Here is a 20786-nt window from a genome sequence, read left to right on the forward strand (position 1 = left end):
CCTTTCAGTATGCTCAAAAGAACCAGTGAACAAGGACATTTGTGGCCACTTCGTCTCTGCAGATGTCCTTGCTCTGCAACAGAAGTAGAATTCTTGACCCAAGGGTACATTTATTTTTTAGTTTGATAGACATTGCCCTATTGTCTTTCAAAAAACTTGTATAGTTTTCCCAATTATATACAAAAGGGTGTTTCTTTATATCTAGCTCTTCTGCTGTATTATTGAATTTTGAACTTGCCAGTCTGATAATTGTAAATTCAAGGCTGTGTTAGACCCGAGTCTGAAAATGATGGGCAGGAAAAGAGGAGCAAAGAGGACACATAAAGGGTAGAAAAATGAATAAATGTTCCCAGTATGAGATTCTATTTTTTAAAAAAAGATCTCACAAGTTCCCTGGAATAAGGCATGCACTTGAATTTTGAAAGTTACTTAAGCAGCCAGCTAGCTTTGCAGGTCAGGATTTATAACCCTTCCTTTTAGGGCCTTGACAAACAGTACCAAGGTTCTGACCTTAAACTAAAATTCCTAAAACTCTTAGTACCCGAAATCATGCACCCAACATTCCTCCCCAGCATGCACTTGATTAGTCACAAGGAGCCATCATTAATGCCTGCTCTGGAAGGAAGCACAGCATGGAGAAGTTAGCAAGTTCTGAGATAGAGAGACCAGCGTAGACAGCAAAGCACCATCTCTGGGCAGATTAGCCTTGAAGGATGTCAAGATCCAGATCTTTCAGTGTCACTTCGGTGATCTCAACAGGAACTTGGTGTTTGTCACTATTCCAGGTAACCCTCTTTCTTTCCAGAAGACTTTCTAAAATACTCTGAGGATTTGACCTGCTATAGATATGTTCTTTGGGCATTGTAACTACATTTTAAAAATAATTCCTTTAAGAAGGTGTTACCAGCATCTTACAACTTATTTGTTGGCTGAAGATACAGCAAATAAAACATCCAGGGCATTTGGTTGACATCTTCTTTATTTAGTTCTATTCTTATGATTGAAATAATACGATGCACATTTAACCTTTACTTCACTTTGCTATGCTGTGAAATTTTCAAAACATCAAAAATATTGTTGACACAGAGAAAGGTATCATGGCTAGATTAATTTAAGAATGTTGCTTTTTGCCTGCAACCATACTTGATTCTCAACAGTTTTTAAACGCTGACTGATGTAGAAAGAAGCATTTTAGGATTTATTTTGGTTCCCCCACTCCAGCATCCTTTTCTGACCAATAACCGTATCTTTGTATCTGAAACCAACATATCTGAAAGACTTAGATCTAAAGCATATTAAAACGTCCCTCACCATTTCAAAATAACGTGGGAGTCTGACAGCTAATGCTTTGGCAGTGAGGTGGTAATAATGAAATACCATATATACTCAGGTACAGCACGCAGAGAAGATTGGGAAGTGACTTGAAATGCTGGCTTTATTTGTTTATCTGTTAAGCTAGATCCCAGATGATTTCATTTACTCATAAATAAACTTTCTTTATGGACAAAATTTGAGTGTTCATTTTCCTCTCAGTTAGTATGCAAATCTATTTGCAGCAATCTAGCAAAAGAAAATGCAACTCATTTTCTGTGCTTATAAATTGTTCATTATCATGCTCTCTGATGACCAATTCATGACTCCATCTGCAACTCCACAAATCTCTTTGCCCAGATAAACTTGGTGGTGTGCATACAAGGTGCTGAAGAAGAAGAATTTGGAATTAAGGGAGAAAATTCATATCTCATACAAAATTCCTAGGTCAATCATTTAAAGTTTTTACCTGTACATATATGTAACAGTCCAGTGAAATAAATGCTTCCACTGACCTATTTGGGCTGAGTTTTATAGCTACGTTTAAGTGACATCTCAAGGCTTTTTTATTGTACACAGAAAGAGTTCCAATTCTTACGAAAAAACAAACACACAAAGTCTTTAGAAAGAAATAGTTTCTTTCCTTGTAATTGTGGGTGTTATTATAACCTGTAAGGTTCAACACAGAGAACTAAGATAATTGTGATGGAAAGCTTAGGGGTTTGGGTCTTCTAAAGGTTATTATTACCTACCCTCATTTTGATAAAGATTGTAAATCTCAGCAGGAATTCCATATGATCTTAAGTGGACCTCAGCTTTAGAGCTGTTAAAGTCACCCCTTCATGCATACATTTAACACCCATTAATGCAAATAGGTTTGACTTATGTTTCCTCATACTGGGAACTTGCTTCCTTTGCATGAAAATACTACTCACAACTAATGAACTCTTTCCTCTGCCTCGAATGCAAAAATACACAGAAAAATGCAAGGCATACAAAAGCTCTTTAGAGGAAGCAAAATCTGCCTATAGAGAAAACAAAAAACTCTTTTCAAATACATCTATAGTGTATGTAGGATAAGAATCTGGTTTGCAATACACATCTCCTGTCACTGCTGAATTTAAAAATCTACCTAGAGAATTTTTGTTTTTGTTGTTTTATGATGGTGCTGGGGATCAAACCCAATGCCTTGTATTCTAGGCAGTCTCTGTACCGTTGAGCTACACCTCCAGCCCCCAGAGAAATTTTTTCAATTAAAACTCTGTACACCAACAATAAACTATGCAGCAGAGCTTTTAATTAAAAAAAGAAGAAGAACAAGAACAAAAGAAAGATATAAACCCGCATTGTCTCTAGGCACTGCTCGTATTAAAGGATTAGACTGATGAGATGTTGGATTTTATTGTTCTAAACATGTGTTTCAGTTGGTGCTTTCGAATCTGCCATGCGAAGAAAATGAAATGTAAGTAAATAGCAATAGATTCCTTGTTTTTATTTAGCATTTTAAAAATTCGAACAATCAAAAAGAGTAAAGTCAATTAAAAAGCCCCCAAAGAGTTTCAAGTGATAGTGATAATCACATAAGAAAAAGACTAATAGTTTTTAAATGCAGATGGCTTAATTTTTCTAAAACCAGGAGATAATCATTTTCTTAAGATCGTTATTAAATAAAGAAGGGGCCTGGTTTATTTCTAGATATTTTTGGTCACTGACTTCCCCTTCCTTTAAGCATCCAGGGTGCTGTAAGTGCATGAGAGAATCATCACGATGTCACCTCCTCCGCAGTTGCATTCACATGCATAGGTCACAGCAATGATGGGTGGCAATTTACCGGACAACAAACGAACCCAAATTCTAACTTGTATTATGTGTACATTTCAAAGTGATTCTGATATGAATTATGTGAATAATTGACTCGCTTTTCTCACTTTTTGTGCTGTGGATTTAATGGTTCCCAGAATTCTATTCGGGAGATGGGGAGAAGGTGCCATTAATAATGCTGATGATGATTCATGATAACTGTAATGCACTGTGACTTAGTGCAAGTGTCAGAAAAGCACTCCTGCCAAGTGCTGTCTTCTGGTTGCTACACTCTCTGCCAGCCAGCTGCTTTCAATTATCATTGTCTGTTTCCCTCAAAGCCAAGGTCTATGGACACTGGCTCTAAAGTAAGAGTCGGGGCCAAATGGGGCTTTCCTGGGCTCTGGAGTCATTCGCCTGTCTCTGGAGGATCATCTTCTTGTTAACAATCTGCTTATTAAGTGTATGCCCCTTTTAGTGTTTGCATCAACCTTCATTGCTGTTTCTTTTCATTTATTTTCAGACCTGCCATTTTGTTCTATCTCTTGCTGTTTGTGACATGATAATTTTTGATTATAGGCTTTCCTAACTCTGGATTTCATGGCTACACTCATCCTGCCTCATTGTTTTCTGCCTTTGACTCAGAAAAATAGAATACAGGATTTCATAATTGGAAAGTGTCTTAAGTGTCAATTCTAATTCTCTAATCAACATGACAGGGAAACATGGCATTGAGGAACGATTTATATTTACTTTTGAGCCTCTGAGGCTACAGGTCTCCTTTTTAGGTGAAGAAATTGAGATCCAGACAGATAGTAAACTAACAAGAGGACTTCCACTGATACTTAGGTATGACCTTTTATTGGCTACATTTAAGTTTTACATCTAAACTCTTACATCTAATTTTCCATTATATTATCATTATTTCCCTTTTGAGTGAAAACTAGAAACTGCCTTGTTATGATTTGGATGGAGGTGTCCTCCAAAAGCTCACCTGTGAGACAATGCAAGAAGTTTTGAAGGAGAACTGATTGGGTTATAGCCAATAAATCAGTAAATTAATCCCCTGATGGGGATTAACTGAATGGTAACTGAAGTGGTAGGGTGTAGCTGGAGGAAGTGATTCATTGTGGCTTTCCGGCATATATTCTGTATCTGGTGAGTGGAACTCTCTCTCTCTGCTTTCTGATCATCATGTGAGCTGCTTCCCTCTGCCACACTCTTTCACCTTGATGTTCAGCCTCACCTCTAGCCCTGAGGAATGGAGCTGGCCTTCTATGGTATAAAAAATCTGAAACCATGAGCCCTCAAAATAAACTTTTCCTCCTCTATAATTGTGATGGTCAGATTCTTTTAGTCACAGCAATGAAAAAAGCTGACTAAAATGTGCCTCAAATACATTTCAAATTAGTAGGAAATAAAGACAAGAGAGTAGCTGGAAGAATAGGGAAGTAGAAAGTAAAGGTATTGGAGGTAGATACAATCTCTCTCTCTTTTTTTTTATGCAAGGTAGTGTTAGTGAGATTAGTCTATAATGAAAGGTGTGCTGGTTTCTTAAAGAGTAGAAGTTCCACATCCAAATAGGATTCACTTTCTCTACCTATATTTGTCCTAGAGATCTTCAATTTAGGATTTCATCTTTGATCTGAGACATTATCTTTGTTAAAATCCATTACCTGTCCAAGAGAGTATACATTCATCCTTTATCAAACTATAAGAGAGTAACACAAACCCACTAGATTACAGGTAAAAGGAAGCATAGAGATGGCCCTCTCCACATGTCCTTTTGAAATGAGAAACATAAAAGAAGAGTAACTTGCCCAAAGTTCACACACAAAATGGACACAAAAATCAGAGATGGATCAGAATGCAAGGGAGTAGAAGAGCAGAAAGAAAATGGAATGAGGGCTATTCTGATAGAGGCCGGGTTTGAGTGAGAAAGGATCTCTGAATAGCCACAAATAACTTTGTTTTTCATTAATTAACTTCTGTGATCCAATAATTTGCAAAATGATTCATATATATATATATATATATATATATATATATACTCAATGTTTAAAATTTTTGATCTATTATTAGTTCTATTTAAATTTGTTTTCAAACACTAGGCTTTTGATTTTGTGATATGACCTAATCATTTTATTTTTATAACTGAATTTTTAGTAGCAATAATACATTGCATCACTTTACATAAAATTTAAGTGTTAATTTATTGTATGAAATCAAATGTGATAGAGCCCCTCTATCTCTTTAATCCATTCCTCTCCCCATAAATAAACAATTACACTGATTTGCATGTATGTAGATAGTGATTTATAAAACATATATATATATATATATAAAGCATTATGTAAATTAATTTTGTTAATAAATTTCCTAATGGCATGCTACCATCTCACTTGGCCAGTGAGGGTAAATATTTAGTTCAAGAGCAAGGAATCAAAGAAGAGGTAGAGTTTAGATGGAGACCCAGAACTGACTCTAAATTCTGAACCCAGATGTTTAACCATAAAGTCATATTGTACACCTGACATTTAATCACTATAAACTTGGTGAAATGCCTGAGGAACATATAGCCTATTCAGTTTCCTAGATACTATGCAATTTACCACCAATTTATGGATGACATGACTTACTACCCATCTTTCCCACCTGTTTGTATGCACGAATTGTACATTGGCCTAATTGGAGGAGTAGTTTTATTTAAAAAGAAAAAAAAATCATGAAATTTGTTATTTTATTTATTCTAAGACTATGGAAACACTGTTCCTATTATTAACAATGATCTCTTTATGAAGTTCCATGGTTTGAATTTTTCTCTGGTTTCTATAGGAAGAATAGTTTTACATCTGATGAATAATGTTGTTTGTTTTGTTCATTTTAAAGGACAGTATATAACCAATTCTCTCTCATCTTATTAACTGCCAGAAAGCTTAAGCCAGATCTGGAGTTCAGTTCTTTTATAAATGGGACTTATTACATTTGGTTTACAAATTGATCTCATTCTTGTCTTATTCTCTGTGCCTGATACTCTCCATGCTCTCACTTGTAAATTTTTTTTTATTTTTGTACTTTCAGTATTTCCTGAAAGCATTTTGGAACACAGGATATTGGATGCATTCAGCTAGCACTCCATACAGTGTAGAGCTGAGTTTTAGTGCTCCCAGTTGCAGTATTGCATGGTGGTAATGGACATGGCTCCACAGCCAGACCATTTGTGTTTAAAACCTCTGCCACTTCCAGTAATGCTAATTTGGACAAGTTACTTAACCTCCCTGCGAATGAGTTTTCTGAATTATAAAAGGAAGATTATAATAGTGTGGGCCTCACTTATAGTGCTGTAAGTTCTAAAGTGAATTACTTGACATGACCTAATATACCTGGTTTGGAAGAATGCCTGCCATAGAAAATTGTAGAGAGGAACAAATGGAGCAGATCTGCAGTTTTCTTCCTGAATTAATGTAATTAATGAATTTAAAATTTTAGTTGCATGGATTCTCAGCACTGAGAAGACCAACTAGTAGAGCAGGAATCATTTCCAGAGGATCCAAGTAAAGAAGGGCCCTTGTTCTTGTAGAAACTGAAATTATCTCTATCATCTACTTCTAGAAGATTCTGATTATTTTAAATGTCTTCCTTAAACATTCCTTTCTGCTCTCATTTCTCCCTGATAGCTATCTTGTTTTGTTTTTAACATCAGCGTCCTAATTTGAGCAACACCTGAATAATAACTTCATTTTTTAAAAATATAAACTTTGTACTCTAAAGATCTTGCATTTAAAATTTGAGCAATTGGAATGCTGTTACAGTTCAGAAATTATTTTTTTTTTTAAGAATTCAAAATGTTTTTGTTGAAGAATTGAACTTGAGAAAGAAATGGGAATAATGGTGAGAAAGAAGGAGGCAGAAGACACATATTCTATGTTAAATTCCAGCTGGTGACCTCCCACTTTCATTCCTTATTCTGGATCCCAGGTGTACAGTGAATAAAATCCTTAGAGTGAGATACATGTCAGAATTTTTGGAATTACATGATAGATGTCAGAATTTTTGGAATTACTTGACAACTCCATTTTCCAGCTAAGTTCTTTTTGGCCATTTTATCACTTGTAAGAACAACCACCAGAGGGTGCACAGGGCTAGAAAAGAGAAAGTGAAGTAAGTCAAGTTTGGGTTATTGCTAGCACTGAAAACAATCATGAGTGGCTAATAAATAAGAATTATGAAATAAAATGAGGCACTCAATATTTAGACTTGACTTAAAGTTATATAGGCTAATTCTAAATGTAAAAATAGAGGAGATTTATATATGCACGAAGATGAGATAATCCATTCCAAGCCTTGATCTTAGAAGTCAAGATCTACAAACAAGAAACTTCAGCTTTTTTATTTGATCAGGACACCATGAAAATTTACCTATATTCATCTCTTGAGTTGGATACTATATTTTGAAGATTTTTTATATTTTAATGTAATATTTTAATACTTTCTGATGACAAAAGTAATGCCTATATTCTGATGACAAAAGTAATGCCTATATAAATATTCAAACAATATGAAAATATTAAAAGGAAAATGTTCTTTATTATACAATCTTCAAGAGAAGCCTTGATGGTACAATGATGGAATATTTTATATTTAACTAATAGCTATTTTTGCTGGAATCATTGTATTTGTGTAAAAGAATATATACAATATAGGGCTGAGCTCTCTAAATTGTTTTTCTTACCAAAACTTTTAATTATAAATAAAAATCTACATTTTTATCTATGACAAGAATAATATCCCCTTAAAAGATGTGTCATTATTATTGTTACCATCCTTTACTAACGATCACTTAGATCACTTATCCTGAGATACCTTTGAAAGTTATACTTCAGTTGCCTTTTTGGGGGGGGATTGGGGGAGTAGAAGAAATTGAATTCAGAGGCACTTGACCACTAAGCCACATCTCCAGCCCTATTTTGTATTTTATTTAGAGACAGGGTCTCACTGATTTGGTTAGTGCTTTGCTTTTGCTGAGGCTGGCTTTGAATTTGATGTCCTCCTGCCTCAGCCTCTCAAACCGCTGGGATTGCAGGCATGCACCACTGTGCCCAGCTTCAATTGCAATTCTTAAATCAACATTTGTACATATGAACTTTCATAAACTCTCTGGGTGCTTAAAACAAACAAACTAACTAACCAAAGAAACAAAAATAAGAAAATAAAAACTTTAGTGTCTGGGTGATTGACTTATCTTCAATGTTAAGGCAAAATTTCTAAGTCGATAAGTATTAGAAAGTCACTTCTAACTAGTATAATGATGAATGTGAAAGCAATAAATTAATGGATGCTTATGAGCACTTCCAAGCTGAGAAGCACTAAATGTTATTTTAACAGTGGCTGAAAAAGCATGATTAAGGATGGCTCCATCTCAGAAGCTTATCAGGTTGTGATGAACAGGTTTCCCCTGTTCATTCTCAAGACACGTTAGAAGTGGCCATACATGAAGTCTGGAAAGAAGTCCTTATGCAAACATACACTCTGCACCAGGTCAGGTAGGGACTGAGACAAACAATACATATATCTCTACTCCTGAGAGTCAAACCCATGTGAAATTTGTTTTTGTGTGATCTTTTCAAACTTACCTCAAGAATGATTGAGATATGCCTCAACACACAAACGATCTCTCCCCTCCAACTGAAGAAGTCAACTCCTCTTCTTGGTGAATGATAAACATGTGGCCACATTCATTTTCTTTCTAGCCTAACTTCTTTGTTTACCAATTGTTGAACTAGAAAGCAACCAATTTTCCAATGCTTGCTACTCTACCAAGATATTAAAGTTTAATAGAAATTATAAACCTTCCCTGGAGAATTTGGAAAGTAAAGGACTCTAGATACCTGGATCAACAGAAGGGTGATATGATTACTTGCCTAATACCGATGACACATTGGCCCTAAAAAGTTAGTCATGACCTTCTTGTTGCACAACAGTATTTTTAACTCTAGAATCAAACATATTTCAGGGCAATCATCTGTTTGTATGTCTAGCAGATTCAAACCGTTCCATCTTTTCAGTGCCTTGGCACCGACACAGTGTAACTTACACACTTAATTTTGCTGGGAGTAGGTTGCCGGGCAGGCGTTGTGGTGGCGGTAAACAAACAATTGTTCTGGGGAAACAGATGGGGGGATGTGGTGAGTAAAAATTTTATGGCCCCAGAGACAAAGGCTTTAGCCAGCTAGAATTCTAGCACTTACTGCTTTTCTTTTATCACCAGGTGTCTAAATTATACTGATCAACACCCTAATGACTGGTACATCTGGTAAGGATATTCTCAATTTGTTTTATAAAACATTTGGTGAAATATGCATATCATTTTCCTAAATAATTTTAGACAGCACAAGAAATCACACAGCTTAAGGAAATTTAGGGGTAACGTACATCAATATCTATAGAAACATCATTTCCAGATGGTTGGCCAGTGTTTACTTATACATTTTCTGTGACAGTGAACTTAACTATTTTTAATAATGTATTTCTGAGATGGAGATTTTTAGTGGTGAATTGTTTTTCTTTCCTCTTGAAATTTTTCTAAGTGACTACAAATTTTACTTTTGGTAATAAAAGCAATAAAAATAAGCAGCTGCCTCTTTTATGAGATAGTTCATCAGAAATTTTAAGATAGTTGATATACTTCCTAAATCTTGATATCTGTAACTTCCAAATTTCATATTATCAGTTCTATTAGATGATTAGCTCTGAAACATGGAGACCTTATCTTTTTTTCCTAACCCTAATAACACTTACTAAAAATATTAGTTGAATGAATATATGGAAGTCTGGAATGACTAGATAATGTTCCCTTAAATGATGTGTCATTAATTATTGTCATTAATGAATGTATGGAAGAATTAACTAGTTCAATAAATAAGAAACCAAGACACTGCTTTTTAGAATACTCCTTCATTTTCCAAGGATGAAGTATTAATCACGACGTGGTAAGATCAAACCTCTCTGAGGGCAGACAATATTCCAGGCCTGTGGCAATTATGGTGGGGGTAGATTGCTTAAAGGATTCCAACACCCCGTCTAGCTGAGTCCCTGACCACTTTTCAGGTAGTAACAGGAAGTCTTTGCTTGCTCTACCTCACTCCCCTCTGGCTGCTTTTGACCTCAGGTTCCTACTGCTGATTTTTTTGGTGTCTCTTCTCTGTGGAGTGGTGCTTTGCTGTCTCCAGTGCTGGCTGAAGAGATCCCGAATGGATTCCCCAAGACGCACCATGGCTGTTTTTGCTGTTGGAGATTTGGATTCCATTTGTGGTGAGTTGACACAGAGTTCTGGAACTTCTCTGTGAAGCCTTGAAAAGCTATCATCTGCCAAGTGCATCAGTGAACTCAGAATGGTAAATGGCTTATGGTATAGCCAAAGGCATGCTTTGAGAAGAGTTTAAGTGAGAAAAAATCAGAAAGAAAGCCCATAAGAAAGGGAATATATCTTAGGGAACTGACTCACATTTGAGTATGAGATAGAATCTAAACTGCAGAAGAATATTCTTGAGTTTTTTACATCAGTCTATCCAACTTGTATTCATAGTCTTGGTTACTTATCTATGACTCACTTAACCCATCTGAAGTAGCACTAAACCACATTTTCCAGATGGTCTACTGCCAACGCACAGTGTGAAATCATTGTGACTGGACAGGGGAGTGCCAATCCATATGCCCTTTCTCTCCAGACACACTGACAGCATCCTGATGCTGCCTGTACTCAATCTCCACCCCCCAAAACATGTTCCTCCCTCATTTCCCAATTTGCATGAGAAGGTAAGAAATGAAGAAATTAAAGATCTTAGAATTGTGCGTAGCTTCCAACCCTAGCAATAAATAGGAAAACAAATAAACGAACAAAAGAAAAAAACTACCATGGATTTCTGGAAGGCTACAATTGATAATTTCTTTCTTTAATCATTAGCTTATTTCTTCATATTAAGCTTCATCTTCATTCAAACAGTGTTATGAGAATTTCCCTCTTAGGTACTACATCACATGCCACAGTTGTCCCAAGAGTGCTTGGTAAAAATAAACTGTTTTAACTTCAAAAGTTACTTTAAAATTTAGTGATTGTTTTTACTATTAACTTTTTCCCACCCAAAAGTCCTTTAACAAGGACAAGATATTATCAGTTCGGGAAATGGTTATTTTGGGAAGAACTGTTAAATTCTCCAGTGATAATACATCTTTCTTCTGAAACTAAAAACACTTTTTATGAAGCAGAGAGGGTAATAGGGTTACTGACCTTTTAACAAAATATGTTTGTTAAATATGTCAAAGGGATCTACATGTTAATGTTGGCCTATTTTTCTTCATTAAACTACAGATAGTTAATAAATGGCATTATAATTCTTCCAGCTGAACTTGCATTTCTAAAGAGAGGCACACAATTCTCCATCTTAGCCCTTCTCTCACTTTGAAGAAGAACCTTCCACTAGACTATCTTGAATATTTTTTAAAAAAAGTTTGTTTCTAATTTTAAGCTACTCAATTATGCTGCTATAATGTCTAAGGCAGTTTATGTTCCTATTTCTCTAATGCTTTTCTAATTTTTGCAACGTGATTGTTTTGCCTGCTCTTGAACTTGGGTGAACCAGCCAGAATAGGTCTGAGTGTGGGAGAGGGGGTCCAGGCTGATACACTGTCTCAGCCACAAGCACTTGATAGTATTGAGTCTTGGGCATTCAGTCACATGTTCCATATTATTCTGAAATCATTATGAACAAGAAAAATATAAACTTGTAAAGAAATTGAATTTTTAAAATAACAATATGGTCACAGTTTATTTTACATCTAACAAGTGATAGGTTGAGGTTTTTTTTTTTTTTTTTTTTTGATATTCTCTGTATTTGGAAGTGGTTATTATTTCTCTTAAAGGATTTTATCTACTCTCACACTTCTGAGTTAATATACATAGAACTCTTTGCTGTAAGTCAACTAGTAGACTTCAAACTACCCAGAATTGTGGGTAGAGAGTCTATGAAAATTTAGGCTGGACACTAAGGGCTTAGCCATTTCATCCCTGTACACAAAGTATAGCCACAGATGCTGAATATCATATATTTTCATGTAGTGACTCCATAACTGTAGGGATTGGGTTCTAGTATATTTATTTCTGTCCTCATTCTATCATTTCCTCCCAGTGCCACTGGTACAGCTTCTGGGTCATATTTTGCTCATGAATTATCTTACAAAGCTGTTTTTATATTGTCAATCTTGGAGACTACAGGCTCAGTTATCTCTTACCATTTATCCTTTCCCTTCCTACAATGAGTTGGATTTCACTTTATCCAACCCACTGCCAATCTTCCATCCTCTCTGAGTGATATTCAAGATGGCTATGAAGGGGTCTAACAACCATTCACAGTTTTGCTATAAATGTTGCCCCAGAGTTAATAATGCTTTTGCATTCCTGTTTCTCCTTTCCCAAACAAAATACAAAAGGGTAATTAAGGAAGTGGTGTTCTCTATGATCCCTAGAAGTTTCTTAACAAATTTTGCTGGAAATGAATTCCGGAGAGTTGATATTTTGAGGGAGTCAAAAACCTTAATCCACACAGGATTTACTTGGCTGACTGGATTCTCATCATACCTTCACCTTTCCAGATAAATGATTCTTCCTACCTAATATTTCTATAAGAAGAAGCTGCTCTCCAAAGGGAAGCTAGAGAGCCTCTCCAGGATCTTCCTGTGGATAGATATTGAGGGCCCAAACCTGTCTCCATAATTTTCACCAAGGAGGTGCTCATAGCTTGAGGCTGAGTCCAGAACCTGAGGGGTTCACATAATAACACATTGAAATGTGGGGCTGTACCTGTGAGTTTTCCTCACAGTCACTATTTGAAAGAGGTAGAGAAAAATTAGAAATAATTTGAATGACACTGGCAACATACTAGAATATGAAATAGAGGTTATGGCCTTCCTTTTATCTGTTACACACAGAGGAAGGCCCAGGATGCTCCCTTCTGAATATAGAATATGAGAAATGGGTCATTTAAAACATTTTAATGGAGATACTAGATTTGATATATGAACCTTGGGTTCCTCCCAGTCCTTCATTCTATTTCTTCAAAAGTTATTTCACTTTTATATCACGACTTTTTGATCATATTTATTGAAATAGGTCTGCACATTTGATGTAAGTGTCAAAGGTTTGACTCTCAGGATCTCATGGAGGCTGCCCTCAAATGAGAAGAGTCAAGAGGAGAATTTTGGCTGAATATCAAAGGTTGGAGTTGACTGAACTTTACTAATGTTACAATATATAAAATAGACATTTTATCTCAATAGCAATTCAGGCTAACATTACATGACTCAGGTTACCAATTATCTTGATTAGAAATACTAAAAAGAGTGCTGGCTTCAGCAGCACATATACTAAAATTGGAGTGATACAGAGAAGATTAACATGGGCAAGGATGACATGCAAACTCTGCAAACATTCCATATTAAAAAATGCTAAAGAGAAGAAAGTAACTTCTTGACTTGTCATCCTTATAAAAGGTATTTAAGGAAGGGGTTGCCATGCCATCCCATGTCAATGTCTGATGAGATTTCAGGTCTAAAAATGTCCTTGGGAACTCAGTCAAACACTTTAGAGCCCAAGAACATCCCCTTGTCCAGTAGTGATTATCTCATTTCACAGTATTGTGCTGGTTCAGCACTCAGATAACCGTATCTTCCTACCCTTCATAATATCTATACTCTAAATATCTTAATATCATAATATCTATGCTCTTAATATAATATCTTAATATCATAATATCTATTCTCTTGAATGGTAGATCCTATACTTAACGGCTCCCCTAAATAGTCATTGGGTTCAGTAGAAGAGTCTCCAACACTTATTCACTCAGTTATCATCTTCAATGCTCATACATCATGATGGGGATCTTTATTTCCCAGAAAGGAAGAAATAATCCCTCTAATATTCCCTGTTATGGGTTGGGTTGTATACCCCATTGAAATGATGTGTTCAAGTTTAAAGGCTCGGTACCTCAAAATCTGGCCATATTTGAAGATAGGGCCTTTAAAAAGCTAATGTAAAATGAGGAAATTGGGGGTAGGTGTTAATGCAACAAGACTAACATCCTTCTAAGGAGAGATGAGCACACAGGCACAAAGAGGAGACCATGTGAAGAAACAGGGAGAAGTTGGTCATCTGCAAGCCAAAGAGAGTTCTCAGAAGAAACCTAACCTGGCTGACTCTTGATCTTGGACATGTAATCTCCAGAATTGTGAAAAAATAAATTTCTGTGCTTAAAGCCACTCAGTCTGTGGCACTCTGTTATGGCAGCCCTATTACACAGACCTTGGAGGTTAAAGAGGAAGAGAAGGAATTGTCAACGAAAGAAGGAGGAAGACCAAAATAAAGTCAAGAAGGTAGGCAAGGAGGAAGATGAGGACTAAGAGGAGAAGAATCTTAGTTTGAAGTTGTATTTTAAAGACTAAGATTAAAATCTATTTTATAAAAACAAAAAACAAAACAAAACAAAAACCCTACAATTGTCTTATCTTTTTCTGCTCCAGGCCCACTTCCTTTTCCTGGATTTAGCTCCAGAATCTGCTAACTAGGTCCTCTTCCCTGCTTTTCGTTCTCCCCACCCCCACCCCACTGTTCTTCTGGATGCAGTTCTTCTTTCCATCTCTGCTCCAAATCCCCACAATATGCATTCAATGCCTTTACAGATTCTCGAATGGATCATCTATGTAGCAGTTTCTGATGTCTTCTTGTGCTTTTTCCTCCACCATCAGACATGAACAGTTCTAGTATTGAGTATTTTGTTTCCTTCCAGCACTTATGTTAGGTGTACAACTTAATTCTTCTATCAATGGTTAATTATTTCAGTACCTTACCTGTTTTAATAATGCTCTTGGAATTCCTCCTAAATGATAACTCAATAAAAAACACATTTGCAACCAGTTCCCTACCCCCCCCCCACCACCATTAATGTGGAAATGAAGACTGAAAGTGCACACTGGGCTGCAGAAAGATTTCTTAAAGGAATTTGTGCAAGTTTTTAGTAAAAATTAGGCAAAATAGAAAATTGTTAAAATTCTCATATAACCATGAATATCCAAAATCTCTATCATTTTGGATCATTACACACCATTTTATAGAACCAAGGACTATAAGACAAAGTGAACCAGATAGAATTACAAGTGATCTTAAAAGTAAACATGCTTGGTATAGTGATAGGCAGCAGAAATCCCAGCTATTAATTAGTGGAGGTGGGAGGACAGCTTGAGCCCAAGAATTCTAGACCCACCTGTCCAACATAGCAAAACCCCAGTCACAAAGGGGGGGGGGGGGGAGAAAGAAAGACAGAAAAAAAATTTTAGTTTGTTATGTTAGTTATTTTATTTTAAATCGGTATGTAAGAAGTCAGTAATATATTATCAACGGAGTTTTAAAATTTGTTCAAAAACACAAGGTTGTTCTATTTTAATTCACAGAAAACAAGGATAAAGGAAAGATTTCACTGAAAATAAGGCCATAAAGCTAAATAAAAGCACCTAGTAATGAGAAAATAGCCATTTAAAGACAATGAAGGAAAATAAGCTTGGGGTTAAGGAAATAAGTAAAAGACAAATTGAGCTTGTGGTAAATAAACAATGTAGTGTTCATTAGAAAAGAGCATGGGAGAGTGACCAGGCAACTATTAGTCCATGTTTTAATGAAAAGTAGTGAATCACTATCAAATCTACTTCACTGTACTTTTACTCTCCTTCCATATTCTCCTGGATTGGAGCTGGGTTCTCTCAGCCCTCAAGCGGTCCCCTGACCTTTCCTGAGGAGGCAGCAAGTTGCAAGCCCACAGAGACACTCCTCCTGGGGACACTCATTCTGGCTTAGCTTCTCAGGTCTGATGTCCCTCGTGATGCTGCTCTCCAACTATCTAATCTCCCTGACCCCATTTCTTCCTTACAGATAATTGTCTCTTTTTCTTATTTCAAAGAAAATAGAGATCCTGGTGTTCCAGCAGTGATTAAATGTGAGTGCTCTGACCCGGAGAGAGGAAGGAGGCTGGAGAGAGGTGAGTAAGAAGCAGGGCCTTTCACACTGTGTCCCTTTCTCCCCTCTGGTCTCTCAGGATTTGTTCATTTTAGGATCCTTAGAGATCTCTTCTGTGTATTTTATGTTCTATGTGTAAATGGTCTGGGATTTTTTTTTTTTTTTAACATAGGGAAAGAAGGAATGTTTTATTCACACACTTTCCAGGAAGGGCATGACAACAGTAATGATTCACATTTATTGAGCATTTACTATGACCCAGGACTTTGATATTTGAATTTCATTTATTCTTCTCTACTACTCTTTGAGGGACCTACCATAATTTGAAATACTCTACAGATGAGAAAATGAAGGCATTTACAGACTAAGCAGCACAGTTAGTCGATGGTGGAGTCAATTTGAGGCCTTTGAGAATGATTTCCATATATGATAAAGGGATGAGATAAAGGAGGAAAAAGAGAACAAATAGAAAAGACATATTAAAATGTCAAGTCCAGGGCTGGGGATGTGGCTCAAGAGGTAGCGTGCTCACCTGGCATGCGTGCGGTCCGGGTTCGATCCTCAGCACCACATACAAACAAAGATGTTGTGTCCGCCAAAAACTAAAAAATATAAATATTAAAAAATTCTCTCTCTCTCTCTTAAAAAAACTGTCAAGTCTATTGGAATTATTCTTAATAATGTGGAAAACATGAATTTTGGGTATGAAACTCAGTGGTAAATGTATAGGTTTTACAAAATTAAGCCATAAACTCTAATACTTTAGCCAGAAGTTCTGATAATACTATAGGATTTTTGTAGGCATTTTAAATTGAGTTCCCTTAGTTTCTTAACTTTGTAAAAGATAAAAGTAACACCTGCTTTCCCCGCCCCCAATCACATGAATTATATGTAACCATGCCTTGAAAACAATTAAAAACTGATATACTTTCTATTTCAAAAGCTTTCTGAGCATATTAGCTTAGTTACCTTTATTAATCAAATGCCTTGTAGTTTTTTATAACAAGTTTCAGAGCAACAGACAAATCTGTAGGAAATAATAAAACTTTCCAATCACAGAGCATAATTGTAAAGATCCTGTTCCCTAGAACACAACATTCATAATAGCAATAGTAGAGTATATTGGAGAAGTAGAAGTAAATTAGCAAAGGTAATAAATGTGTAGGAGTCACCTGGTCAACAATTTCCAGGTAGATATTACCATTGACTTTATATTGACTATATCTGGAGCAGTCTCCCAGGAAAACAGTCAATGTTGAGTACAAGCTTTCAAATGGCTGGAATTACTTAGGCAAATATGTTTTACTAATGATCAAGTCCTACAGACAGCTGGTGTCAGCCTAAATCTATAGCTTTACTCCAGGATATTTTTTATTTTATGATTTTTGTTCAAACTAATTTTGATACTTATTAAAACATTATGTAGCCATTAAAATAGAAGATCAGGAAATACTATTATAAACAAAAAGTACATGTGTATTCATAGCATAGTAAAATTATTGATAACTAATAGATAATAATAATAAATATTACTGTGTGCCAGAACTCACCTTAAACATTGTACTAATTTTTTATAGGTAGACACTATCATTATCATTCTATTGTACAAAAAAAGTTTGGGTAAATAAATATTATGTAATAGCCTAGGAATGGATTATTCAATTAAATAAATAACTTTCTGAGAAAATTACTGAATCAACAGGTGAGACTAATATTCTAACTGTATTCTACCTTTCATATGCCATATTAATATCTGCATTATTACACTTTGCTGTAAGGACCAGCAAGATAAGAAATCAGGCAAATACAAATGTATAAAAATTCATGAATCTAAATTGTTGTTCCACACCCAAGTAAACATTTTGAGTAATCTACAAATGGGCTTGAGTGATGCAGCTAATGCCTAATAAGTAACACATTTTTAAATTTGTTTTATAATTGGACCATGTTCTTTGGAAACTTCCCAGTGGAATTCTTCAAGGAAGGTCAGCAAATTTCTATTAAAGGACAGATAAAATATTTTTGGCTTCGCAGTCCATATAGTCTCTGAAGGAACTACTCACCTCTGTCACTATAGTTCAAAAGCAGCCATAGTCAATATGTGAATGAATAGGTATAGATGCGTTCCAGTTAAATTTAATATACAAAAACACCCAAGAGCTGGATTTAGTTCAAGGACTCCTAAAAAATTAAATTTATGGTCATTACTATTGTTTTGGGAAGAAGCAATCAAAATCATTCAAAGTCATGTAAAGACTCAGGTGAAAAAAAATGTATACAAAGAAAGAGTGTTATAAAATATTACTGTTGATTTCCTGTGTGGCTCAAAAATAATCTTTCAAAAAAATACTAATAAAGTTCTAAAAGTTACTAGAATAAATTCAAAGTCTCTCAAGGTTACCAGTTTGTGGATGAAAAGGCCTGTTTTGATATTTAATGACTTTATTGTACAATCTACAAACCAGAATCTTTATTTCAAAGTATGTTTTTAAATTTTAGAATCTGTGTGTGTGATATACTTTAAATGCAAATTTTTCAGCATTTATCTTAACATTTTTACTATTACAAGAAAATGTTTAAAGTGATTTTTGCATTATTTGCAGTTAGTAAAAATAAATACAAATAAAGTTTAAAAGTGATATTTTAATGTAGAAACACTAGACACTAGAAAGTGAAACCTGCATGTCCTATGCTGGGAGTATTAGCTAAAATGCTGTATAAGGAATCCTCTATTCTGTTCTATGAAAAAAAAAATTCCTCCTAGTTTCAGTTATAAAATTGTAAATGCTTCTCGATGGGTTGGTCAATAATGATACGATCACTTCATTCAAGGAAATTTTCTTGCTATCATGACTAAACTATCACTTTGGAGAGCAAGATAGTTGTAAATTTTTTCTCAAGTGTACAAATAATTTTCAGTTGCCCTAGTGATTAAAAAAAATGGCAGATTTCATCAGGCATTTTGTATACTTCTGCTTTATGCTGTCTAGTAAGATGACATATCTCTTTTTCTTTCCAGGGACTGAAGCAACTGTGAGTTCAACTGTTGGAATTCACCTTCAAACTCAAAACCTTGAGCAGTACCCTGTTCCATGTTTTGACACACTAGGTCCTCCACCCCCATATGAAGAAATTCCAAAAACACAAGGTTGTTTTTAGATTTGGATCATCAACTGAAAGTATAATTCCAAAACATTAAATTTAAGAATAATTCTTTCATTTACTAAGAATTCCTAGAGACATAATAATCTAATCTGATAATGTGCAAGTAGTAGAGAAAATGAATGTAGGGAAAAAATTTAGTCATGGAGAAGTTTTAGTAATGAATTAGTGAACTTTTCATATATTACTCTGTTATACTTTTTATGCTACACAACCAGTATAATAGTTCTTCATTAGTTTTCAAGTGGGCAGGAACCAAGTGCTAGGAATCACCTCCGTCCAGTTTAGGATTCTACTGTATTGTTACTCATATTTGTCTCTTCCTCATTATTTCCATCTTAATCAGACCTCTCCTCTACTATAGAGTCAATAAAATTATAATACTTTAACAATGGCCTAAGTAGACATTCAGACGTGTCCATTCCTAGAACCAGAAAGAGAATATTCAAGTTAGTATGAGGAAAGAGGAAAGAATAGTAAGGGAAAAATAAGCTTGGAGTTGAAGGGGGAGCTTAAATGATGAAGGAGAGGAAAATATTACAGGTCTCAGTCCAAGAGCTCTTATTCCTCAGCCTGAGAAGGGAGAAAGTGTAGACAGAAGCAGATGGATATTGCTTAAGAGAAGGCACATGTGTAATGCCAATGAGGAGAGTAAGGAGAAGGCCGCCATTTTACTTGTGTGAATATGTACTTCAGAGACCACAGTCTTTCTCTGCCCTCAAGGCTTGGCTTTGCTTGTAGCTCCATAATAAGAATCCTTGGCATAGATATCATTGTTCTCATTGAAGAGTCTGACTGCAGAAGTAGTAATGAGACCTTTTCAAGTGACACATCAGCAGTGACCATCAGCAGGGGCCAGGGTAGGAAAAAAGCAAAAATGAAAATTTTTTATACCAAACACTTGACGTACTCTTTGAGCAGCCTTTTCACTGTTCTGACTAAAAGACCTCACCAGAACAATTTTAGAGGAGAAAAAGTTTATTTGGGGGCTCACGGTTTCAGACGTCTCAGTCCAATGACAACCCACTTCATTCCTTGGGTCTCAAGATGAGGCAGAACATCACAGAGGAAGAGTGTAGCAGAAGGAGGTGGCATGATTATCAGGAAGCAGAGAGAGACTTCACTCTCCAGATAAAAATGTATACCCCAAAGGCACCCCCCCCAACACTTAGCCATACCCTACCCACCTTCAATTACCACCCAGTTAATCCCATCAGGATTAATTCACTGATTTGGTTAAAAACTCTCATAACCCAATCATTTCTCCTCTAAAACTTCTTCTATTGTCTCACACATGATCTTGTGGGGGCACAACTCACATCTAAATGACAACACATACCTGACTGGTTATCAATAGATAATCTCAAACTGAACCAAACTTAACTTCAGTCCTCTTTTTCCAAACCTATTTTATCAGTTAATGGTAGCTGCAAATTTCCTGTTGCTCAGGCTAAAG

General features: G+C 35.7%; 1 protein-coding gene across 1 annotated transcript; it reads left to right on the forward strand.

Annotated features, from left to right (window-relative positions):
• Positions 1 to 713: 713 nt before the first annotated feature.
• Positions 714 to 19327, forward strand: TMEM207 (transmembrane protein 207; the record flags this gene model as incomplete). Its single annotated transcript, XM_081301971.1, has 5 exons — positions 714 to 785; positions 2736 to 2773; positions 9380 to 9424; positions 10280 to 10422; positions 19188 to 19327. 5 exons carry the CDS (start codon positions 714 to 716, stop codon positions 19325 to 19327), a joined length of 438 nt encoding a protein of 145 aa, XP_081158097.1.
• Between the last annotated feature and the right edge of the window lie 1459 nt (positions 19328 to 20786).

The sequence above is a fragment of the Spermophilus citellus genome, assembly GCF_964194105.1.
Source record: "Spermophilus citellus genome assembly, chromosome: 7".
Lineage (NCBI taxonomy): Eukaryota > Metazoa > Chordata > Mammalia > Rodentia > Sciuridae > Spermophilus > Spermophilus citellus.